Source organism: Sciurus vulgaris (genome assembly GCF_902686455.1).
Source record: "Sciurus vulgaris genome assembly, chromosome: 2".
NCBI classification, from domain to species: Eukaryota; Metazoa; Chordata; class Mammalia; order Rodentia; family Sciuridae; genus Sciurus; species Sciurus vulgaris.
The window spans coordinates 64,753,330-64,780,934 of record NC_136462.1 but is presented as its reverse complement, the minus strand read 5'-3'; the positions used below and the strand labels follow the sequence as shown (position 1 = coordinate 64,780,934).

The 27,605-nt window shown below is 30.3% G+C and overlaps 1 protein-coding gene across 15 annotated transcripts in view; it reads left to right on the top strand.

The window, feature by feature from the left end:
* The window catches only part of MIPOL1 (mirror-image polydactyly 1), a 326,832-nt gene that overhangs the window by 84,326 nt on the left and 214,901 nt on the right, over positions 1-27,605 (top strand). For 10 of the 15 annotated variants that reach the window (XR_013760621.1, XM_079120138.1, XM_079120140.1 and 7 more), the window contains 3 exons: positions 15,727-15,946; positions 17,459-17,594; positions 19,162-19,267. Coding sequence is in view for 14 of the 15 variants with exons in the window: in XM_079120138.1 (XP_078976264.1) it covers positions 15,727-15,946; positions 17,459-17,594; positions 19,162-19,267 (462 nt within the window). In the remaining variant the exon portion in view is untranslated. The remainder of the gene's footprint in view (positions 1-15,726; positions 15,947-17,458; positions 17,595-19,161; positions 19,268-27,605) is intronic. The other 5 variants (XM_079120134.1, XM_079120135.1, XM_079120131.1 and 2 more) reach the window with 1 other exon arrangement.

Here is a 27,605-nt window from a genome sequence, read left to right as displayed (position 1 = left end):
TGTCTTCTTTTAAGAAACAAAATGTCACAATCAAAGGAGTTTATGTTTATGTAAAGTCAATGCTTAGAAAGAACAACTTGGCTTAGGATTAATTGCTTAGCCCTCTTTAGCACTCACACTTAGCCCTTTCATATGTGTGGATTCCACATCCTAGAATTCAAACAGTTGTGAATGGGAAATATGTGGAAATAAAAATTGTTTCTGTACTGAACATGTACAGATTTTTTCCCTTGTCATTATTCCCCAAACAATACAGTATATCAACTATTTACATAGTATTAGGTATTTTAAGTAATCTAGAGATGATTTAAAGTATGTGGAAGGATTCTAAGGAGGTTATATGCAAATTCTGTGCCAGGTTTTTATAAGGGACTTAAGCATCTACAGATTTTGATATCTGTGGGGTTCCTGGTACCAGTTCCTCATGGATACCAAAGACAATTGTATTCATTTACTTAACTGTGTAAGAAAAAAGGCACGGAGGTCAGAAAGCTCATATGAATAATTATTTGGAATAATGTAGATTACTGAATATTTTTTATGTTAATTTTGGTAGTTTTATTAGTGGAAATGTAGTCTAGTGGTTTTATGGTATGCAACAATCCTTAGGAGATAGTTTAGGTACTATTCATTGATAAATACTTTCATCTATATATAATTATAATAATATAGGTTGAAATGAGGGCTAGATACCAGTTAAATTTAGAAAATTGTGAGATACTTATTTAAATTTAGAACCTTTAGGGGTCAGTGTTCCCTAAGAAAGGTTAAAAAAGGTTACTATGCCTACCAAAATTAAATATTAAATCTGCTGTCTTTTAACTATTTTTTACTAAATCAAATTAAGGAATGATGAGAGTCACACAGCTTGAAGAAGCATTAGACAAAAACCTTTTAATGAACTTCTTTCATATTGTTAAGTTTATTATTTAAGGAATCATTTATTATACATTTTAAAACCTAGTAATTTTTACTTTTATGTATTTTAATTTTGATGTGAATCACATATTTTTAAACTAATCAGCCTTTAAAGTTAAAGTGAGCATTATTCTAAATCAGGATTCTTTGTACTCATGAAACAAGGTGTAAAACCTCTTCTAAAACTGCCTGTGTTAGTAGAATCCTTACATGTTGCAATTTATTGAAGCTCAGTAAATATTTTGAAAAATCTTATATTACTAAATTTAAATAAGACACAACTATCATTCTCTTTATTCTAGAATTGGACTAGCAACTGTCTTTTATAGTCATGATTCTTATGGTCTTACTACAAAATAAATAACCAAAATAATTTTTCTAATAAATAAAATTTAACAAAAGGTAACTTATAAGTGGTTTGTTAGTTTCTTATTAAATCAGAATACTGTTGATTCATGCTTAGCCTTTTAAATCTGTACCACCATCTACTTCTTTTATTCATTCATCTTTCTCTCTTTTTGCAAAGTATTTAGTATTTTAACTTTTGTTCATCTGTTATTCTGCAATGAAATTATAACTCAAACTGTTGCATGATTTGCAAACTTTTATAAGACTAGACAACTAAAGAAACACTAGAAAAACATCTATGATGCTTTTAAATGTCACTGATTATTTTGATGAAAATATGATTGTAGAATCTCGATTGTTTTTCACAAACTTGTTTAAGGCATAGAGGGAGGAAATAGTGAGATGATTTAGAATGGACATATATTTAAAATGATAATTGGTAGAAAAAAATTACTCTGTAAGAATTATGATCACTAACTTATTGATACTGAAGGTTTTGAACCACACTAGATAACTATCAGCAGTAAATTATATTTAATAACAGTAAGTAATGGCATGTTTTCCCTAAATCATAGTGTAATTAATAATTACCAGTTTTTAGCTTATTTCCTATATTTGAAAGTAGAAGGTGAACTGCACTGGAAAAATCAATCCATTTAATAATTTTAATGAAGTATTATGATAGAAACAAACAGGTTTTAGAGCTAGATAGATCTTTTAATTTTCCACTTACTATCCACCTGGATTTGAGTATAAGTTTCTTAACTCTTTGCAAGCCTGAGTTTTCTTGTGGGGAAATGGAGAGATACTTCCTTTGGAACTAATGTGAAGATTAGATCTGACGTATGGTAAGACCCTACTACAATGTCTGAAACAGGAAATGAATTAATATATTTCTCATAGAGTAATTATTTTCACTAATGTGATGGTTGTAGTGATTACAAAGACTGACAAAAGGATCTTTAAATAAATGATGGTTGTTGTCTTATTCTTTCCAGTTATGGAAGTAAAGTGTATTAAAGTTTCAAAAGTATTAGGAAGTATTAACTTCATTATTTGATATGGTTATCAGTTTAATAAGTCTGTTCTCTTCAAACATAATATTCAGAATATCTTTAGAAATTTGGTTTTTCTAAGAGGTATAGTTTATGTTTATATATTTGGTAGAATGTAATATAGAATCAGTAATATTCCTTTAGGGTAACATAATTTTGGCTGTATTTTAAAAAAATTCTAATTACAGTAAAACCCTTCAGACTAGTGATGTCACAGACTGCTTTTTCCTTTTGGCAAGTGTGAATTTAAAGTTGTATTTTAAATTTTTCATATGCCCTAGAGGGGTTGAAAAAATAAAATGCCTGAGATTTGATTAAATTTACTATTTAACTCCATAGTACCTAGATTAATAGAGTGCTAGTGGCTTCTCATACATGACCATCTAGAATATTTGAGAGTGGTGGTAGGGTTCTGGCAGCTGGCCAGCAAGAATTGATTCGTTTCCTGGGGAAATTCTGAGGCTATTCCTAGAATAATGATGCAGGTTGTACTCTTTTATTAAATTTTTTCTTTTATTTTAAATAGGTTTATTAAAATCGGATTCTGGGTTTCTTTATTATTTAAGCTTACCATGAATGATTCTGTTATTACTCTTGGTCTCAGTAGAAAAATGGAGTGAAAAAACAAAAAATAATTACAAGGGCAACTTAATTTTCTAGCTGGTTATATAATATTTGTTACAAACTGTGTTTTAGATGTAATTGCTGATATGAATACTTCACATTGATGAATTTATGCCATATATTCCTTTTAAAAATTAGCTTTAGATAGTATTTTTAGAATACTTCAAGGTTCACAGCAAAATTGAGAGAAAACTCCAGAGTTCCCTTATTCCCCTTCCCCCACAATGCACCATCTCCCTCACCATCAAAGTTCTACACCATCATGGTACATTTGTTACAGTCCATGAACTTACCCATAAATTCTTAATATGGGAAAAGTTTGTAAGATGATAGGAATCAATCTTTATTTCACCCTTCCCTTCCCTTCCCTTCCCTTCCCTTTCCTTTCCTCCCTTCCCACCTTCCTTCCCCAAATTTAAAGTGTTCCGAATCTATTCAGGCTATAGTTCTTTATGTGAAATTCTCAGTATATTTTTGATCTTCCATTTTATAGAAATGATCATTACTAAGAATGAACATAAAATGATAATTTTTATTTTAATAGAACCTTCTCTCATTCTATTCTATTGGTATGACTCTTTTTTTGTAGAACCTGTGACTTACTTTTTTGGCTCAAAGGTATATCACCTCCACTTATACAAGCACTTTCAAATTTATTTTTGTCATAAAAAATGAAGTGCTTTTTAGAAATAGGAAAAACTACTGGAATTTACCAAAAGTCTTTTTGCTTCATTTAGAATTCTTTTTCCATGGGATTCTGTGCTATTCAATAAGTATCCTCATTCATTTTCACTTACGGGATTCACTTCCTGGAATGTGTACCACACAAATCTTAATATTATAGTATTAAATCTTTAATTTTCTAGAAATTAGAATTTTAGTTTATATAAAATCACTGTTGTGGTCTCTTAATATGATTACTATAAAATTCAAAGCATTGGCATTTTGTTGGTTTAGAAGATAAGTATACACTAGAATATAGGGTGAATTTAAGGCTATTTGCAGAATCAATCGGTCCTGGTTGATTGTAAATCAAGACTGATGTGACTTCCTGGATTTAAAGGTATTCATAATGCTTTTCAAGAAATGTTTCCTAAATGCCAAAATTATATATTTTAGGATATATTTTTCTCTCTGCTTTTTGGTTTTAAATAAATCTAGTAGAAAAAAAAAATTCTTTTGGAGGATTTCACTAAATACCTCAACTTTTAGTTGTTTGGCTTCTATCATGTAGGGCATTATTATCTTTGGGGGAGAGTATTATATACTATTTTTCTTTGTGTTTTGCTTATTGTAGGGAATGTGAAAAGGCAAAAAACAAATCAGCTTCAAATTTTTAAAATTGGTTAAGTACATTAGCTCATAGTTTCAGTGATTGGATATAAAATATTCTAAGGGCCTGGGGTATAGCTGAGTGGACAACAATAGGTTCAGCTCACAGTACGCCCCCCAAAAAATCTTTTGTAATTTTTGGGTGATGGCAAAATTTTACTGATAAAATGGCAAGGTAAAAATCATTGTTTTTAAAAATCATATTTTGACTTTTATATTTATTTTTTGAATGATTTGTTTTTATATATAACATCTTAATATTTTAAAATTGGTGTACTAATGGGTAAAAAGTAAAAACTAAGCATTTTATACTGATAAAATTATATTTGGTGCATAGAAATTATAGTGTAAGCTTTTGCTATTTCAGTATTTTTTAAATTAACAATTAAATCCTCCTTTTTAATACAATCTTGCTGTCTGTACCTAATATAATTTGATAACTAACATAACTAATAATGTTCATTGATTTGAGCATTTTTAGTATAAAAATATAATCAAGTTAAACACAATACCACTTATTTCCTTTTTTTAATTAATATCCTCCCTTACCTTGGAAAATTAAAAATTTTAAATTAATATCAGTCTTCAGCAGATTGGAATGTAAGTAGTTTATTTATCTTAGTTATTAGTAGAGTTTATTTAGTTTCTTTGAACCAATGAGTATGTGGAAAGAAATATGATAGGAAATACAGAACAAATATGTAGTACTTAAATTTTCAGGTTTATATACAGATTCTTAAGCTTTGGAATGTGAAGTAACATATTCTATATCCTTTCCCCAGATTACTATAAGTTTGAAGAAATTGTAATTTGAAAGAACCCCTGTTTTTAAATAGATGATTTATAAATTTTTATTAGAACCCAACATTGTAAAATGTAGAGTCTGAAGCCACAAACTCAGTTACTTTTAGAAGTTGAAAGTTAAAAAAAAAAAAAAAAAGCCACAGTTCAGCAAAACTGATTGTTTCTTTTCAGAACCCTTTATTGCCTGTATTTTATAATCAACCAATATAGTATTTAAGACTAGGACAAGGCTACATTAGTCCAGGTAAGAAGAGCAAAGACCAAAAGAAAAATTTTTTTTTCAGTGAAAAAGGAGTCCTCGATCTGATGAGAATGCAGTGGAAAGTAACATTAGAGACTTCCTCTGCATTTTTAATAGGTCATTTGCTAGCTGAGATATTCTGTATTCGCCCTTTATTACCTTTTTTCTTTTTTAAAAGTCTATACCCTTCTCCCAAGTCATTTGAAATGAACACATTATCAAAAAACAAATTTACTTTTCTGAGACTTTTTTAATTTCAAACTAATGCTTTTTAAAAAGTTTTAAATGCCAACTTGAACCAGGGACTGATGATGGTATAGTGTAATGGACTAACAAGGTACTAGTTCCGAAGTCACAGTTGACTAATGAAATAACACCTCTACCTTTTCCTCTTATGCTTTTTTTTGACAAGTGGTGAATTTGAATAAAACATATCATTTGCATAGAAAGTTATGTAATGATGCCATATAGAGTATAATGATTTCCTAAAACCTTGTATTTAAAGTAACCTGAATTACAATGAGAGATAAACAGAATATTTACCCATCCCTTATGAGCTGCTGCTGATATGTAAATTTATTCTTCTACTTTGCACAAATATACTTTTGAGCTACTGCTTAAACACTTTGAGGTCCTTAGTCAAACAGTTTTAATGATGCCTCCAATATTATGAAAGTGTGACATTTGATGAATGTCTCATATAGTTTTGATATCTGGGCACATGTCAACAAAAAAAATTGAGCATTGGTTTGTCATGCAACACCTAGATAATTTATAATTTTACTGTTTATATCCATCTTGACATTTTTTATCTGCCAAAGGCAGGTTTCATTTGGAATCTTAATCTGAGATTTATTTGGTGGATCTGGAAATCATAGCTAGGGTTCCCACAGGAAATGGTCCATCTACCAACAGATTAAATGGCAGTCCTGCAGTTGTTAGGGGAGCTCTGCATTTAACACACATGCATACTCATTCAGTCAGCACTGTGGAGAAAAATTAAAGTAGTAACCCAGGTTTAGGAACAATGTAGCTAAAAAGTCCCATATTTGCAGAATGACAAAGGGTTATATAGCAGCATTTCATTTTATTATTCGTGCTTGAATTTCTTGTTTGCTTTGTTGAGTCTGCTGACGAATACTAATAAATGCCTGCAACAATCCAGACGAGAGATGCCTGGCAACAAAGCTATGCGGTGGACCTCCCTGATCTTCTCCAGTTCACAACCTGACCTTTTGAAAAATTGGCTGGGCTAAGCTGCAGAATTTGGGTGTAATGGTTATTGTTAACTCCAGCTTTAGGATTTATTAATTTGTGTGATCAAGACTTACCTATACTTCAAAGTTTCAAAAGACCAAACACAATCATCCATCCATTAGAACTAACATTATGTTTCAGTGATTCCTGCTTAGTGTCTGACTGGTGATTCTTCTGCTTTGTTTTCTGAATCTAAAGATGTTCTTAAACAAAATGAAAGACACATATAAAGAGCATCTTTTTTTTTTTTTCCCCTCTTAACACTACTGGAAAATTTGTCTTCCATAAATGATTTATGAAATTGTTGAGTTCATAGACAATTGGTATATGTTTGTACTTAAATAAAAATATGTACTTATTAAACCTATTTTACTTGCAGTTGTAGAAATTTGACTTGCTCAGTTCATTTATATTTTTAATTTCTTTATAAATTATTCTAATGATAGGAAAACCTGAGAAGGCTACAAAGATTAGAAATCTCTTATAAAGAGCCAGATCACTCATGTCACTGGGAAAGAAAAAGAATAAAGATTTACTGTTACGTTAATTATATTTTAGGATAGTTTTCATAAGCATTTCAACCTAAATAATGCTTTTAATATTTTAAATCAGGTAATATAAGTTTTACAGAACTTCAGCTTATGTGATATGTTCATAAGTAACTAGTTAGTCTAAACATTAGACTATACTATTCTGTGTTCATTGCCTTCATGTAGTAGGATGTTGAAACTGAATATTTTAAACATTATGATAGAATTTCACTAAATGTTTATATCCTTCTAGTAGTTCTTACACAGATATCTGAACTTTTTCCCATCAGAATAAATATTGTGTTCATGACTGTTTTAGACTTGGAGAGATGAACAAAAACTTTTTAAAAATTTGGAGTAGTACCACCATTTTACATAGGTTTTTAAATAATAAAACAACACACTTCCAGTAGAGCTAATGGGGTACATCGCTGTTGGATTATTATAATCAGAGATAAAATCACCTCACCACTTCTTTTGATTTCTGTGTTTATCTATACAATCACATATACGAGTACAAAGGATACAGTTTATTTTACCTGACCCTAATGTCCAAATAAACAAGTTATATGGTATTGACAGGATTCTTGATTTTCTGGCTTTACAAACCTTTGTAAAAGATTATTTCAATCTCTTATACCTACATCTAGTCTCTACTCTCCCATGTTTTCTATTTCCCTTCAATATATTTACAATGTCCCTTATTAGAACTGTATCTGTGCTATTCAGAATGGTAACCACTAGCCACAGGTGGCTAATCTAACCTGAGATGTGCTATCAGTACAGAAAAGAATTGTAAAATTTCTCAAAATGATTTTTATATTACGTGTTAACAGAAAAAATAGTTTTTTTTTATTTCTTGTTTAACATACTTACTAGAAAATATGAAATTATATGAATAACTTGCACAATTTATCTCAGAATTGTACTGATCTGGATGACTGAGCATATCACTAGGATCATTCCCATTCTGCCACCAGCATTTGGTTAATTCTTCACAAGTGTTACTCTTGTCTGTCTCCCTGACACTTTTTTCATCTCACCTGAGAGCTAATGCACTTTTTTTGTTGTTTGTTTACCTTAACATTCTGTTTGGCACCAAATTAATACTAAATAGGTATTAAATATTAAGTATTCATTTTAATGCTTGTTTGCTTTACATGTATCTTTTGAATGATATATCAGTATTTGCTTTTGTTAACTCATTTTATTTCAGTGAATTAAACAATCTAATATATCTATTGATATTTTGCTGTTTTAGGAAGATGAGTGTAACAGGAAGCTTACAACCAAATAAAAAGGGGTGGGGGAGAAATATAAAAATAAGACCATAAGCTGTAGAGACTACATCTATGTATTCTTCTATTATGTGTCTAACAACATGTTGGTGATTAACTTAGTGATGAGATTTAAAAATAGAGGAAACAAAAAGATATGTTACAATTTCATTTTTGATGTTAATGGAGACAGCCTAGCAATATAGTGGCAGTCTTTATGAAGGATATTAAGTATGCAGAAAACCTGAAATGAAAATTATAGTTTTGTTTATCATATTTCTATTGAAGCCAGAAAAACAAAGCCCTGAAAGAGTTGGTGTACAGTATCCAAGTAACAAGTTTGTATTTTTTAAGACAAAGGTCAAAAATTACCTAATTTCCTGTGATTTCTAAATTAGATTTCTCTGAAGGATAGCAGACTGTGATCTACTTGCTGTGATCTTGATTGTAATTAAAAATATCATGTGCTAATATAGAGAATACTAAAATTATGTAACAGAATTATGTAATTTAGAGTTATCATTTACCTGTCTTGAGATTGAATTCAGAGAAACAAACTTTCTATAGGACTGAGTTTTCTTTCAGAATTTTTCCCTATATCTGAATTTCTAAATTTCAAAATATTATTACTTCTTATATACTAATTTTACAATCTCATGCTTTATTAAAATAATGTGTTAATTACAAATTTTAACCTTCTTAAGTATTTCCTTTTGTCGTTTGTTATTGAATTAGATATCATTTATTTTCCATTTCCATGTGTTCTGAATATTTTAATAAGAAAATGTTATATAAGGTTTCTGAAAGATTTTTCCACATATTTGCTGGCATTTCTCTGAAAGAAAACAATAAATATATAAATAACAGCTTGGCGTCTTAGGATAGTCCTTCTGATTTTAGCTGCATAACCATATGCTAACCACGAACCATAAAGAAGTTTGTTTGGGAAATTTGAGAAATTTTTTCATATGGAAGTTAGAGTGATAAGACAATAGATGTCTTTCTTGCTTTTATTGTTAATATTGAGAGAAATTAATTAAAGATATAACTTGAATTTAAAATTCAAATATGATCCAGAGAGTGTGTCATGTACCTCATAGAATGATTAGGAGAAATCCAAATAGTGAAACTTTTAGCAAAGCAGATTTAAAGATAATATTTAACATTTATTGTGGGTTCTGTGCTGATAATTTTCCAAGAGATATTTAATTTAAATAATTTAGTCCTCATAGCTTCCTTTTGAGGCCAATGCTATTACATTGTACTTTTATTAATAGGGGAACTGCTGGAAGGTTAAATAATGTGCTAAACATTATACAGCTGTGTTATGGAGTCAGCATTCAAGTCCTGTAGTCTGTCTTCACAACCTCTGCACTGACTGTGGTTCTGCATGGAAAGTCTAAATGTATCAGTGTTGTGGTAGTTTGACGACTTAGTCAGTCAGTTTTTGCTTTGTACACACTCATACTAGGTGGGATCACTCTGATATGACATATGTCTGATGCGCTTTTCTACTTCTATTTTGTTTGGGGAATAAAAACATATAATATGCATCTATGTTGAAAACTAATCCTCTATTCTACAAAAGAAGGAGATAGTTTGAAATATTTAGTATAAGAAATAATTTTTGAATGGATGGATGAATGGAGACAGGCAGAACTATATTTAAATTAAAGAATTATTAGAAATCAGTAGACCCCACTAGTTGATAACTGTTGTTCTTATTAATTTGAAACTAATGTTCATTTTTAAGGAGTCCTTAACCATCCAGAAATTTTTTTGTTTAAAATGTAGGACTACTACATTGCATTAAGTTTACAATTTCAGAGTAAAAGCTGTGGTCATCAACAATATAGGAAAGAGAAGCAATGTGCATTAGGTTATTAGGTTTTTCTTCTTTATGTATTTGTAAAATCAAATGCTAAGGTGTAAGTAATACACCTCCCTTCGCCAAAAAAAAAGAATGTAAAGTAGTGACCAATTGCATTTAAAGTGTCAGAGAGCACATTAACACATTATTTCCATTATGGTTCATTTTAGATACAAATGTACCTAACTAACACCTTCATTTTAAGAGGTAAGAGATCCATTTATTTGAATGTATTTGTGCATATTACTTCTATCCCCTTGTCTCTTTCTGTCCCAGTTCTCAGGTAGCTGGGATGTTGCTATTCTGAGTAACCCCGTAGATCCCTAGAGACAATTCTAGCTCAACCACTCTGAAGAAACAGCTCTGTAAACAGTATTGACCCCCCAGGGGACCATCAAATCCGTTTACACAGATACCAGTTGTCACAAACTATTTACAAAGCCAGGCAGAACAGAATTTCCCAGCCTCTAAGAATCCCTATTTGATTCTAGCCACCTCTTTACTTCTGTATAATAGTCATGAAATAAAGGTTATTTTTGGCCAATAGTCATTATTTCTTGGGGAGCATCAATTTAACTGAATATATTATACATTAATGTGTAATTGTCTGGAGAATTGAACTTAATGGGGGAATCTTGCAGCTTTCTTTTCTAGGATAGGAAATAGTATCATTACTGTTAATTTTCTAGACTTAGGAATTGAGGATTTAACATTAGCATTGAGTTGACAGAACTGATATCTCCAGAAGTAAAGGAAGAATTCATTAGATTACAAAAATTATCCCTTGAAAACAGCATGAAAGTCACTAGAGATGGGATCTTCAAACTGTATAATGCAGCTAGCATACACACATATTAAATACTAAATTAAAAAAAAAGTTTCACCAAATCCACCTGATTTTTTCAGATGAATAACTCTAGCAATAGCTATTGATGTCATTTTAGAGGAATACCTGGTAGTAGTATTCATATCATTTTTAGATACAGTATGATTTTTTCATGGCAATGATAGCATTAGATACACTAATAACAAATTTGGGGAAGCATATTTTGACACAATTAAATTCTCATATCCAAACAAAAAAGTGTGCCTACGGAAGAGCAAATAAAGGAATTGATGTAGCCATAAAAATTTTCCATTTTAAATCTCAGTAAAAGAAAATCAGACTTCATGGACATAAGAATTATGAAGAGATTAATTTATTCTCTGAATTCATAGGGAGAAATGAATTTAAATAATATTCAGTTGTTCAGATTGATAGATCAGTTAACAATGACCTTGATAAACACAGATGTGGATTACTAAAGAGTATTTTCAAACCATGTGAGAGAAATAGAAGAATCAATAGAATGGTTTTAAGTTTTCATCTGCCTAGAGATAAGTTTAAATCAGAAGTGGATATCTGTCTTTTTGTTTAACATTTATCTTTGAAATTGACTAGTGTGCAATGCAGTCCTTAACTTCACTTTTGTGGCATTTTATTAGCTTACACATTTATATTTCTGTACACAGTTCTTTCAAAATTAAAGAGACAATACAAATAAGTTCAGCTGAAGTTTTTAGTAGCTTCATTCCAGTATCATTTCTTACAGCTCTTTCTCCTGGGTTGAAGATTTTAGGAAAAATAATTAAAGATTGAATTTAGAATTACTAAGTGTCATCTTCTTCTCTTGGTTGGAGTAAGTACTAATTTAGAAGTTGTATATAAATTGAGTTTCGAATAAGGTAAAGAAAATTTGTCAAAATGTAAGATGATAGAGCAATACTTTGAAATTTTTCCTGAAAGGTCAAAGAGTATCACACTTGCTGCTTACTCTCCAGTGGCTCAAAAAAGAAAATGTGGGCATAGGTAGATAAGGAAACACAAATTTAAAGTGAGTATAATAAAATGTTAATATTTGCAAAACTGGGAAAAAGTATATAGGAATTTTTTGTACTGATCTTGAAATTTTTTAATAAGACTAAGTATTTAAAAATAAAAGATAAAAAGACTGTTCTCTGTCATCAATTTTGTTGAGACTCTCATCTGTGTTTCACATTTTTTATCTGTAGTCTTTGAAGACTCATATGTCTGGCTCCCATTTCTACTTTCTATTTTGTGCCATTTTTCTGGATGCCTTCATTTCCTCCACAGGACACTTTCAGCACACTGATCCCTTGGTGTCCTCTTCTCCAAGCACCTTAACTTACCAGTCTGTTTAATCAACCTATTTCCAAATGAACTGCATCTTGGACTTTGTCCTTACCTGTTTCTTATTTTAGAACTCTTTTCTCCTTATCATATCTTGTTCTTCAATACAAGAAATACCACTTTGTTTTTCCCAAATCTTTTCCTTCTCTTTATTCATTCCTGTTCTTCTTTTGTTCTTATAGTCTGTCAATGTTTTCTTTGTTGACTATGCTTATTTAACTCAACTCTTTGGCAGTTCATTACTTTGCATATTCCCACACGTCCTTTTTTGAAGCAAATACCTTTATGAGGTCCTCTAGAGTCTTCCAGTTGAACATTAGTATGTCTAACGTATACTCTAAAGCTTTTGCCTAGAGCTTGTTACATTTTGTTCATAACATTGAATCAGTTTGCTGTCATCATTGATCTATAAAGTCCTTGAGGAAAGTGTCTGTTTCTTATTGTTTTCACAGTACCCATCACAGGACATATGATGTTTTTGGGTGTTCCTGAATAAGGAAATTATTTTGAAAGGTCAAATGTAATACTTGCATAGGATACTGCAGTATGGCAGAGAGGAAGAGCATTGAAAACTTTCAGAGGATTTAACAGTAGTTTGCTAATACTTGCCAAAATGGTTAAAAAAAAAAAAAAAAAAAAGACAGGAAAATTTTATAAATCAGCCTCTTTTACTCTAAAGTAAAATTAAATTCTTAGTAGAAAAATATGGATATTCTGATTTGCAGAGCAGACTTCAGACGTCTGATGAGTAGTTCAAATTGGGAATCTAAAAGCTTTTATTACTGTACAAAATTAGAAATACCCAGAAATAGATTCAAATCATGCCCACAGGTTCTTTTAAAAAATTAAACATTTCAAATATTCACCTTTAAAACATCTTAAAATTGGGCTGGGGAGATAGCTCAATTGATAGAGTGCTTGCTTTGCAAGCACAAGTCCCTGGGTTCGATCCCCAGCACCTCAAAAAAAACTTAAAATCCAGAAGTGTCAGAAATTGTTGCATTTTTTAAAAATAATATTTCAAGGGGTTCTATTTACTAAGATCCAGAAGGGATCAAAAGAGACCTCTTATTGGTAAGTTTTCATGTCTTCTTTAAGACTTTGAAGAAGATAGCCCAGGTACAGGTGAAATAATGGCGAAGAAAGAGAACTGTAAAACTATTAAGCAAATACCAAATATAGATATCAGGAATTGGGTAAGGGAAACCCCGGTTAGGAATAAAAGACTGAAAGCAGAAAGATCCTAACTAAACCTAGAAGTACAGAGGGGAGAAAGTGGAACAAGTTTAGATAATGGTAAATTTGGTCTCAACCAGGTCAAAGAGTCAGGACTGAAGAGTCTGAAGCAGTTTCTGTGGTGTTATCGCAGGGAAAAGGGATTTTATGTAGATGTTAGTACTCCATGGGCCATCCTGTTTCCTTTTGAAGAGTGTTTGTACCTCATAAACTAGGATAGTATTTGGCCCTAATAGTTTTTTATGACATGTCTCTGGGGATCATTTTTGTTATTTTGATAGTGCTTTCAATAACTATAATTCTTTTTCATTGAGTTAATTATATAGATATACAGAAGTGTTAGAAAATACGGTTCGTTATTGCTATATAGGATTTCCTTAGTTCCATTTTTAAAATTCCCTCCTTCAGTTTTTGAGGATTCCATTCTAATACTAGCATATCCTAGAAAAACAGGATGGTGAATGAATATCTAAAGCAAATCAGGTAAGAGTTTTGAGATGTCAAAAGCTGGCAAGTGATCTCAAGTTACAAGATTTCTGTTCCTAAAGTTTAAACAGAATATAATGAAAAAAGTCCTACCTACCCCACAATATATAATTATGATAGTATATTCTCTCTTCGAATACATTCCCTCAACGTGGAATCAAAAGTAATTTGTCAAAAACCAATGATTTCTAATCTACTTCTAGCTACCATTAAAAACAAAATCCAGACTTGGAGTAACTGGCTATACCTAACAGGAGTAATTTATTTAGAATAAATACTTTGTTGCAAGTATCTTATTTGTGTTTCTATTTTCTTCTTATTCTAAAACTACCCTGTTTGCCTCAAGAGGATTTTAAGTTTGATGCTTTAGAGAAGGCATCACCAAAAAGGAGCTGAGATTCATGTGCTTCTTAAAGTTAAGAATTATTTCTGATGAATTAATAAAGTACTAATTAACAATCAATGTTAGACCTGCTCTTCTGATTTACTAGTAAAAATTTGTTTTCTGTGTATGTGTGTATGATTTTTCCCAAAAAACTTTTTGTTATATCATTAAATATAGATTATTCCTTTGAAATAATTATTATTTACTAAGTACAACTTAAATTTTTTCGTGAGATAGCCAAGTGTTACAAAGTAGATTGCCTTGTATATATAGCACATTTCTGATAAAATGGAGGATAGATGTGACTCTCTTATGTCCATTTTAATGTTATACTGATGATTATAAAAGTAATAGCTAACATTTATTGTTGTAATTTAGTACTAGGGCAATTACTTTATATGTGTTAACTTAGTCCTCTCAACAACTCAGGTAAGTGTTATTATGTTTGTATTTTACAAACAGAAAGCTGAGACAGGAATGGGTTAAATAACTCATCCAATGCTGTACCCTTAGCAAAACTGCAGTTCTAACCCAGTCTGATACTGGAATTTCATGCATAGTATTACCTCACTGTAATCATTAATTTATTGTATCCTATTTTGAGGGATCTTAAGAATATCTGTGATTCAGTGTTTCTTAACAGCAAACATATCAAGGAATTATCTGGGGAGATTTAAAAGTAGGGACGATCAGGGCATGGTAGTGTGCACTGTAATCCTAGTGGCTCCAGAGGCTGAGGCAGGAGGATCACAGGTTGGAAGCCAGCCTCAGCAAATTAATGAAAGTCTAAGCAACTTAGAGAGACCCTGTCTCAAAAAAGTGCTGATTTCAGTAGTTTAGGACCCTGGGGGTCAATATGCCATGGTACCAAAAAAAAAAGTAGGGATAAAGTCATATCCACTAGGTTCTAGGTCCCTATTCTGAACTTTGGATTCTTAAAAACTCCTTGTTATTCTTACATTTAGACAAGAGTGTAAACCACTATCCTAAATGTCTTTTGACTGTGAAAATGGAAATATGAATGGCAGGCACCACACTATTCATGTTTATCTTATTACAGTAAGACTAGGAAAGTATGCATTTCAAGGTATGAAAAAAATATTTATTTGAATAATTCTTAACATATAGTTATGGCATTTAATATAATGTTTGTTTCATTTGTTTACACACAGATATAGCCCACGTTTATCTTGAACAAGAGAGTATTGGGAGAAATAAAAGTACACAGCTAGATGAGCAACTCACTATGAATTCTGAGGGAAGCATGCATCAAAAATCCAGTGAATTAGCTAATGAAGTCACATATGAGGACCCTGAAATGCCAGGACAGAAATCTAGGAATTTCCAGGTCTTCAGCCCTTACCCAGATGATGAGACATCTGAAAAATGCAAGTGAGTTCTGTCAACCTTAGGTCTAGAAAGTAAAAATTGGGAGAACTTTTCTTCATATGTACACACACTTCGTGTGTGTGAGCTGAATTTGAAATATTATTAATTTATGAGAATGTGGGGTATGTGACAATGTTTTGTGTTGTGTCTGTGATTTGATGAAATGGGTCTAGATAGCTAAGTATAAATGCACAAGGTGAGTTTGAAGGAATGCAATGAGGTTTTATTCCTCATTCAACTTTATTTTCTGTGCCTTTCATTATGAATGTGGAAGTGACTGTTGGATTGCTATAAATGGGATATTACTCTTCAAACCCAAACTGGCAGTTCTAGGACAAATTAAGCCCAAAGATGCTTTGGTTTTGGTTAGCATTCTTTTTCATTTAAATGAATATGAATGCTTTTAAAAAGCTCTTCCACTCTACTGTTTACCTTCCTTCTTATTTTAAGTCCTATAGCTTTTACCTGTCCACTTTGTCTGTCTCATGGAGGAATTTGAGTTTGTGATTCCTTTGTCTTTTACCAATAAGATTAAAGTATTTTGATAATTAGTCACGTGCTATGAAAATATTGTTAGATTAAAAAATTCAATGATATTGTATTTTCAGTCTAAAAATCTATTTTCTAGAATACTATTTTAACAGAGTTTGGCATAGAAATTGCTATTTCTATTTACTTGCAAGTATTCAGTAGATATATTAGTGACATTTACACATAATGAAATAGATACTATGTTGATTTGTTCCTGTTTCTTAGATCACTTCTTAATGAGGTACAGTTTGGGTAGAGCTTGGGCAAAAGCCAGATTGAGTGCTCTGGTATAATTGTAACAGGAGATATATGGAAAATACTATTACACTGAATGTCCTAAGCCTCACTGCTAAATTTCTTCTTAATGACTTCATATTTATCTGTGCTTACAAATTTATATAATGCCTTCAAAAAAACAATCCATATCGTTTCCCTTCCTTTCCTTTATACTACTCAATTATAAGTTCATACTCTTCTCAAATAGCATATAAAATGTCAGAACACTTTCATTACTTAAATGTTACAGGAATAGGTTTTTATTTTAAAGTTTTGATTTAATAATTAAGTATGATACTCTTTTTCCCCAAATAAAAAACTTACTTGACTATTGTTCCATTTTTAGGAAGCAAGACATTTAACTAGAATCCCAACCTATAATACAAATTGTAATAATATTTAGAGCCTCTAAAACCTAAACCAAAATAATATTTATAGCCTCTGAAACCTGAATTCTTTTATCAGATATACTCAATCATGAGTCTTGGGTGTTACTAAGTGCTTTCCATAAATTTATAATTGATAGATTGTCAACTCTTTATGAGATTATGTCCTTTCTTTTTTATCTATAATATTCTCTTAAGTGCATTAAAAGAGAGATTTAAACATGGATACCATCACCTATTATTAAAACTAAATTTGTCTCCATTTGAAGTATAAAATTCATAGATCCTGTAATATATTGTTTAATCGTTTTCTTTATTGCAGAATTATGGAACATAGAAAGAATGAATTGCATTATGAATATATGATTCCTTGTCATGTTACTCCAGACCTAAATAAAGAGACTACAGTAGCATTTCTTCTAAAAGAATTGGATTTTCTCAGAACAAGCAATAAAAAGGTATAATACAGAAAGCTTGATCATTGTAAAATATACTTTCAGCTGTTGACCTTCTAAATTTTCTTTGTTGCCCATCATTTTTCAGTTTTATTATGTACCTGAAATAATACAGTACACAATAGTTGTGTACTTTATGTCACCATATCTTGTCATCATGGTGGAGCTCAGTCAAGTCATTGGCCATGAAAATAGCATTTTTTGTTTTTCTGCCTTGCTGGTATGATATCATTTTGTTTTTCATAAATTTTGGGTACCTTATGTAGGTACCTAAAAAAAGATTAAGTTTCTACCACAGTAAAACTTTCAGGATTGTGAAGAATGAGAAATATTATAGGCTGTTTCTTTACTTTCTTTTCTTCTTTATTTTTATTAGTATATGTGCCCTATACTTCACCCCAATAATATATGTAATTGAACATTATAATAGCAAGACCTGCTGATATTTTCATTCACTTTGTGTTATCCTGTTATTCAGTTTGTCTTATCATGTTTTTATTTTTTTATTGATTCTTATTCTAGTTATATTCCTCTGAGCACTAAATAATGTCAATAAATAATGTTCATTTACTGTGCCTTTTTAAAAAAAAAAAAACTCTACATGCTTTTCTGATTTAAATATTCTCACTGTTTGACCTAACCAAACCAATACGTGATGTTAGGAACGTTGATCATGTCTAAAGGAAAATGATACAAATGAAAAAAGCCTAGTGAGGAATTAAAAATAAGAAACATTTAGAAGACTTCTTATATGAAAGCATGAGACATTTTCTGTACTTTGTTTTATCAGTTGTTACATACCAATTGTGAGTCTGATACCAGTGCTGACTTAAAAGGAATATGACAAGGTAGCAGATTTGTATCAGATATTAAGATTATTATCTTAATTAATTTTGTTTCAAAATATTGGAATTACTAAGAGAAACTGAACCATCCTTAATTTATTAGGAGTGTCCCATCCAAATCTTTTGCATTAAGACAAAAAAACAGGTGAGATTGCTTCTAGTAGTTTTTCGATTTTTTTTGCAGGGGGGCGGGTACCAGGGATTAAACTCAGGGGCACTCGACCTCTGAGCCACATCCCCAGCCCTATTTTGTATTTTATTTAGAGACAGGGTCTCACTGCTTAGCGCCTTGTTTTTGCCAAGGCTGGTTTTGAACTCCCAATCCTTCTGCCTCAGTCTTCTGAGCAGCTGTAATTATAGGCATGGGCCACCATGCCCAGTCAGTAGTTATTTTTATAATGATACTGTTCCTCTTAGTGTTATCTACACACAAATTAAGTATGTAATAGAAGGTTTTATAATTATGATTACAGGTAATCATTACTTTATAAAATATCTTGTAATCTTATTTTTTTACCCATGAAGTTCATATATTTAGACAATTGAATGTAATATTACATAAAGGTTTAAGAAAAAAACAAAATTTTACTTTGGAATTAATCATATATCTAGAAGACATTTTCAAATGTTTTTATTAGTACATTGTAATTATACATAACAGTGGGCTTCATTTTGGGAAGACATTTTTTAGATAAGAATCTGTATTTTTTTAAAATGTATTTTAGCTTCAAGAAAAACTGAATGAAGAGGATAAAGAACAGAGAAAATTAAAGCTTAAATTGGAACTCCAAGAGAAAGCAACGGAAGCTAAAATTGCAGAAAAGGCAGCAGGTATAGTAGATGAGTGTTATTATACAGCCTGAAGAATCACATATGTGGTTATTATATGATGTGTCTTAGTGAGTACTAGCATACTGCCTTATTTGCCAAAGGTGGAAAGCTCTGTCTTTTTTTTTTTTTTTTTTTTTTTTTGGCTGCTTAGAAAATAGGTGGCTTTAACATCCTGGTACTGGTATTAGTGAGAGCTTTACCTGTATTCATACTGATTTGGGCATTAAATGCATTGTTAACACCATGTCAATCCAATCACAAAAAGGTTGTTTGTTTTGTTGGAAGGGCCTGAACAAACAAGGGGAAATAATGATTACCAGTGCCTCTACCTTTCAACCAGCAGTTCAAATACCACTTATTGTTTTAGCTCGTTGAGAGGAAATACTTCTCCTTCATGTGAAGATACTCATATATTCATTACAAAGAAAACCTATATTTGATTCAAAAAATCTGTTTTGTGCAATTAATAAGTTAACATCTGATGATATAGATGATGATAAGAGATAATGTTTTCCCTGAGATTCAAGTGACAGGTTGCCACAGTTTAATGTTATAAATGACTGCCTTAAATTTATTTTTGGAGTCTGTCTTTATTCACAGGTCTTTTCAAAGGGAAAATTTTTTATCTTATCTGTGATATGTTACAGATTGAGCAAATGATTCTAAAATCTGTAATATCCATGTATATGTCAGTTTGGCTCTTTCCCCCATACTGTTTTCATGTGTTAAGAAATTTCACAAAATAGTAGATGTCAGCATTCACTGGCATTTTGGAGAGCACTAATTTAACATTTTTACATCAGTTGCAATGGTTTTTTAAAAATAAATTATTTTGTGATTAGGCTGAGGTCATAATTATGCTTTATAAGCCACCTAACTTGGTTACATATGTGAAAGAATCATGGTATTTAAGGTCAGATATATGATTAATTAGTACAGTCTGTCTTCAAAATATTATTTTGGAAAACAGAATTAAACATCATAAAGATATAACCAAGGGCTGGGGAGATAGCTCAGTTGGTAGAGTGCTTGCCTTGCAATTGCAAGCATAACGCCCTGGGTTTGATCCCCAGCACCGCAAAAAAAAAAAAAAAAAAAAAAGATATAACCAAGATGACCATGAATGTTAATATCAATAATTCAAGTATAGGTTTAGAATGATTTAGAAATTTCCTGGCTTTTTATAATCAAATACACATATACATATATACACACTATATGTATACATATAGTGTATATGGTACACTATATACCAGTGTACCATAGGTATATAGGTACCTATGGTACACTGGTATTAGGATGGTATTGTATACAGAAAGGATGGTATTGTATACAGAAATTAGGATGGTATTGTATACAGAAAGTATGCTTGTTTAGACAAAAAAATTTAACTTTTCATGTGTCTTACAGAAGTAATTGAATATTTCGGGGTATTAAAACATGAGAATTATGAGCATAGCATATAATTCCTGGGGTAATCATTAAGCAATTAAATTTGTTGTATAATATAGCTAAGCATGTCCTTCAAATATTTATTGATATATTTAAGGATTCCCCTTGATTGAACATTTGAATCATTCCTGCATAAAATGGAGAAAATTTGATTACTGTATAATTCTTATTAATCACAAAACAATCTAGTTAAGAGATGTGTCCCCCAAAAAAGTGTCCAAACACAAAGTGGTGAAAGTGAAACAAAACAAAAATCCTTCAAAGTTTTTTAAAGTATTGATTTTCAACTAGATTTTTATGTTTCACTTCTATCTTATTTAAGAAATATCTTTTACTTGTAACATTAAAGAGGATTATTAGTGTTATATCAAATTTTAATAATAGTGAATTGCTTAAAAATCCACTATTTTGAAACTGAAAAATTTAGTCTATTAGTGAACTCATTTTTCATTAAATGTACAGTAACAGTGTTAAAGCCAGGAACAGTGGCACATGACTGTAGTACCAGTGGCTCAGGAGGCTGAGGCAGAAGGATAGAAAGTTCAAAGCCAACCTCAGCAACTTAGCAAGGCCCTTAGTGAGACCCTGTCTCAAAACTAAAAAATAAAAAAAGTGCTGGGGATATAACTTAGTGTTAAAGTGCCACTGGATTCAATTCCTACAACAGAAAAAAAAATATATATGTAATATATATTTATGTAGTACATATTATATTTTATATTATAAATATCTATCATATATTTATGTAGTACATATACTATATATAATATATACATATATAAATATATATAAACATTTTTTTAAAATTTTAGTTATACATATTCATTTTGACTAATTCATAAATACATTAATATAATTTTCTTCATTTTTTTTGAACATTACACTTATTTTTATTTGTTCTTTTTATTTGTACATGACAGTAGGATGTATTTTGACATATTATACATACATAGAGTATAACTTCCCATTCTTGTGGTTGTACATAATGTGGAGTTACAATGTTTGTGCATTCATATATGAACAAAGGAAATTTAAATCTTCAGGACTATCCCCTTCTTCCTATCCTCCCTCTCCCTATCACCTTCCTCTACCCCAGTGATCTTAAGTAAGTTTATCTTCTACCTGACCTGTACCAAGTACACTCAAAAAGCAAAACATAACAGAAACAACCATGTTAGTATCTTAGTAGAAATAGGAACAGTATAGAACTATAATTATATGGCACAGATTCTGTTTCTTATAACAGATAGTTCACATAAATACAGATGTTTGTTTCTATCACAACTTCTTATATTCAAAGTAAAAAGTGTGTTTGATAAAGTATATTATGAATATGCACACTAAGTAATGCACTTAAGCAAAATATGTTTAAAAACATCAAACGATTCCACGATAAAACAATTGTAAAAAATGTCTGAGCTAAATATTGGAAATAGCATACCAAAATATATGACAATAGAGATTTTTAAAAACTGTTAAAATATGATGGAAATAGTAGACATTTCCTTACAGTATGTAAAATAAAGATTTGTATGTAAGGATGTTCACATAGCTTTAGTTATCATAGCAAGAGAATCAAAAACAACTAACAATAAGAAAATTGTTATAGCACATTTATGCTGTGAGACTTCCCAAAGGATATTGGATGATATGCAAAAAATCTTCTTAACTCAGTGTTAAGTGAAAGCTGTAAGGAGAAAACTTTATTTATAATACAATTTTGTTAAAAGAAACGATATTTATACTTGTCTCTTATGTAAAATGAGAGAGAAGTTTTGGTAGTATTTAAATGGAACTATTGGTTCGGTGAATGGTTTCTTTTTCAGGTTTTATACAGTGAATGTGTACTAGATTTAATTTAGTTATAGAAGAAGTAAATATGACTTGTAAAAGATGTGATTTTAAAAAAAATATTTGCACCCTAATGTTAAAAAATTCCTGTGATGGCTTTGAGACGTGACGATCATAAAAACCAAAGTTTTATGAAAACCATATAATGTCTATGATCCAGTCTTGGCATTTTACTCATGCAGGTTTTCTGGTCTTTCAGATTCCCTCCATATTTATTTTTCCATCGGTATGTGTATCATGTAATTTATGTGAATATTAATCCATCCTGTCTTCCCAACTGACTGTTTAATTTATAAGACTAAGAATCTGGTACAGTTAAACCACATAAAAGAAAATGTGTCCAGTTCTCCTTAGGTATTTTGATACAACTGGGAAGACCAAAAACCCTGGAGTCACTCCCAGGTTCAATTCACAGCTTTAATACTAAATATTGAGTGTATGCCTTTGAATGGGTTTCTTAGCCTCTCCTGACTTTTTTCCATGTAAAATGTGAATATTAAATAACTTACAGGTTATTTTAAGGTTTAAAGGCAATGTATAAAAGCACCTATTTTATAACTACTACTCAGTAAGTGGTAGCTTTATTTAATAGTATATAACATTTTTATTTTCATGAAATTCTTGAACTTTTGATAATGTCATCATTGTCAAAATTCATGAAAAGATGACTAATTCTGTTTAGTTTCTATATGGAAAAGTACATATATATGGAATACACACACAAACACACACAAAACACTAATACATTTTTCTAATATGTGACTACAGAATAAAAGAAATGGCATACAGAGGATTTGGGCTTGTATACATATGATAAGCCTTCATGAAAACTCTTCTTAGCTTCAAATCTGTTTTCTTTATTTCCCTTTGGTTTTTACAGAATTTGAACAGTGTCATTCTATGTAATTTTATGTGTGTTTAAAACTTGGTTGTGTCCTCTATCATCAAATCTCAGATGGTTGACCCTTTTACCTTCCCTTACTTTTTGTACATCATTATTGTCATTATCATTACCATTGGTACTGATTATTATACATTTCAGTATTTTATAAGAACAATGCTTAACTTCTTTACCAAACAAGAGGTTTATCTAGGGTCCCTTATGTACAAGGCACTGTGTAACCACTGAACATATATCAACAAATAAGACAGATTTGGAATTTCAAGCATTTCTTTTTTTTTCTGTCTCTTCACAATCATGATATACCATAGATGTGTGGGTAGATAGTAGTTACATTTTCAGACTTTGGATTTAGTCCTTTGTTCTAATCTTTTTACCACTTACTTGTAATGACAGCCTCACTAAGCCTTTGGTTAAAACCTACTACAGGTGGCTAGGATGTTTAAGTGAGATAATATTTATGAATTGCTTAACCCTTAGAAGTTACTCAGTAAATGATAATTGTGATGATGACAACTTTGTTACTCTTTTTTTCAGACTTCTTTACTTAAAGGGGACACAGTCAGTGTGTTTCTAATAATTCAGGAGTTATACAAGAAACTGTTCCATACTAGTTTTATTCATATAACTACCCCATTGTTACTTATATATGGTTTTGTTTCACAACAAATTAGTTTCTTTTTAAAAGTAATTTATAAAGCATTTTATTAGTTATTTCATGTGCCGTTTTTTATTTTGCCTAACTTTTAGTTTCAACCTTATTGAGAACGTTGTAAAATATGATAAAATTCCAAAATCTCTACAAAAATGAAAATAGATGAAAAATGTAGTCTTAAGAATAGCAGAATGTATAGCTCATTCCTTCCCATATGTTGACATTGGGGAAAAAATTATCTCATTGCAGCCATTTAGGACTTTTTACTTTGTTTTGACTTATTTATTATGTACACGGATAATACTGTTTGAAAATTATTAGCATGTATGGCTTTCAAATACTAGGAAATAATTTAGAGAAATATACTAGAAACATTGAATATTTGCATTTAAGTATCTTCTGACCTAAAATAAGTGATTAAACTATAAACATTACAAAATTTGTTTTAGAAATTGAGTTTAATAATAAGAGATAATATTGTATGGCCTGATTTATAGCCATTAATTTGCTCTTATAACTTTCAAAAATAGGTTGTTCAATTAAACCTCTCCTTTTTCATAAATAGTCTCAGTGGGCATTGTCTAGTATTTGTTGTCTCTTTAATTTTTATTTTTCTATTGCTCTTATAGTATCCACATGATGCTTAAATTTTGCATTAAAATATTTAAATGATTTTATTATGTTATTTTTGTGATATTTAAATATATTTGTTTCTTTAAAAGCCTTATTTTTCTGTTTCTTAAAAGCTCACGTTAGAGCCTCTGCTTTATATGTTAGTTATTTTTCTTTCTCGCATGTCATCCATTAAAGATTAGCTGTGGAAGGTTGGAGCATGGAGAGATTATGAATGACAGAACAACTCCTGTAGAATAATAATCAGTTTTTGGTATTTAATGCTGTTTGACTTTTGCAGACACATTTCTTATTAACCTTTGGTACAAAGAGAAATCCAGGTTCCTGATATCTCATGGAGAAGATGAATTTGAGATCCTCTTCCAATTAAACTGAAATAAAGCCAATATTGGGTTTTAGCCAAAAGAACTCCTTAGTTCCTAAGTCTTGTGTTTTTAAGTCTGTCTGTCTGTCTGTCTATCTATCTATCTATCTATCTATCTATCTATCTATCTATCTACATTTTAGTAATTTAGTGGTTATATAATTTGCTTAGCCTTACTTGTACTGAAAATGCAAGCATTTAAAACTGCTTTTTCTCTTTAAACATAGATTCCTTCCTGTGCATCTAAATTTAGAGAAATATTTTGTAAATAAAAAAACTGTCAATTCCTTCTTACTACAGAGAATGTTAATTTGACTTTCAAAAGGAGGAGAGGAGTTTAATTTTGATTATCCAGAGGAACAGAACATAGAATCCCTGAAACTTACATCTTAACTTTCTCTATCCTGGTTCAAATATAAATCTTAAAAATATAGATATGTAATATATAATAGCAGGCATATTAAGGACACATCAATTAGTTAATATAGAAAATAAGAATTATTGTATAATAGAGTTTACATGATTCTCTTGTAAAAAGATTGTTATCATATACCATATTTCAAATGATGTTGGCCCTATACTGATTATGAATGAGAGTGAGGTCTGTGGACAAGAAGTATAAAAAATAGGATATTTAATTTTTAAGAAATAATTCACATTGGAATCCCATTTTTTCCCTGTATATAATAATGAACATCAATAAAATATGATTACCTTTCCTCTAATACTTGAATGCCTTAACATTGTAAAGTTATAATGGAACATTAAATCTTTATTTATAGTTATTTTTTAATTCATAAGGAAAAAGGATTTCTAGACTATGACCAGCAATTTCAGATGAAAACAGAAAGACCCATCTCTATGAAATATAGCAGGTAGAAATAGTGATAGATAGAATGTTGATTATATTACTGTCTTCGGCTACAGAATTCTATGGTTGTGTATCAGGATGAATTTTGACAATTATGAGCCAAATAATACTTGAGGATAGAGTATGGTTAATTTTGTATTCTCTCTCCCAAGAAAAGTATTTTGTTTTGATTTTTTTTCCTGGAAAAGTGAAATACAAGTTGAGTGGACAAGAGAGTCCATTACATGTGGCAGTAACCAACAATTGGACATATTCTATTAGATATGGCATTTGGGAATTTAGCATGATATTAGACATTTAATAACATATATAACTAATAACATGTATAGCATACATAACTAATAAAAACATAACTAATTAAAAACAAATACAGAAACAGAACTTTTCAGAAAGTGATCTTAAAACTTTTTCATGTTTGGTTCTAAAGAAGAAGTGATACTAGGAATGTTTAGGTAACAGTTACTTTTCCCTTTGGTGTCAGTTAAAATTTAGATTGTGTAGTAAAAAAGTAAAATACCTGTTAAATTTTATTTTTAAAAGTAATAAGGTTGTTGGTATTGATTTTAATACTTTAAGGGTAAACAACTCTTTCACATTAAAAATAACTCTAATATCAATGTATTAAATTTTTGAATGTTAATGTGGAGCATATTTTAGAAAGTGTTTTTGTATTATCTTTGAGTTATCTGTAGTACATATATAAATAGATATCAATATATATTACTGAGGGTTTTTCTTTTAAATTTAATATTTCCTATTTTTACTATTTTATAAAATAATTTTCTAATTAGCCTTTAACAATTTCTGTATTGCTGCTGAATATAAATTTACAGCAACTTTACAAAGGAAAGATTGATAGCATTTTAAGATTTTAAAATGCTGACTTATACAGTAAACATACTTCTAGGAATTTTCCTCATTACATATGTATATTCATAAAATCAATTGGTGTTCACAGATATTACATTAATGTTTATATAATGAATAGTTGGAAACAGTGTAAAATCCAATATTAGAAACATCTTAGTTGAGTAAAATATGGCATGTCCAAATGATAAAAATTCCACGTACTATTTTGTATCTTTTGAAGAATATTTAAAAATATAGGAATATATTGTTTATTTTCAGTATTCACAGAAACTTAAAACTATGTTAAGCTATTTGTCTCCTTGAAATTTTTAAATGAGCCTTTATTACTTTTTGATCAGAAAAAGTTACTTATAAAATAATTATATAAAATTTTGAAAAATCTATTCCTTGGAAGAACATAAATAATCTGGCCCATAAAACAAGTTCTGGAGTAATTGGATTCTACATTGTGATGCCTACAACAAGCATCAGACTATTTAAAGGTGGTTTTGGATAAGTTTTATTGGCATGGGGCCTTTACTGTTTCTTTTTAAATTTTCAATAATCAGTTTATACAGAGAAATAGATAAAGACATAAAAACCATAGTACAGTGTTTGTGGCACTGAAATGTTTATGTGGTGATTTAATAAAAAACTCATTATTGATATATTTGCAGGGAATCTATTTAATATCATAATAAATCTGCCCAGAATGGTTACTCTTCAATGTAAAGCTGTAACAGTAGGTATTCATGCATTCTG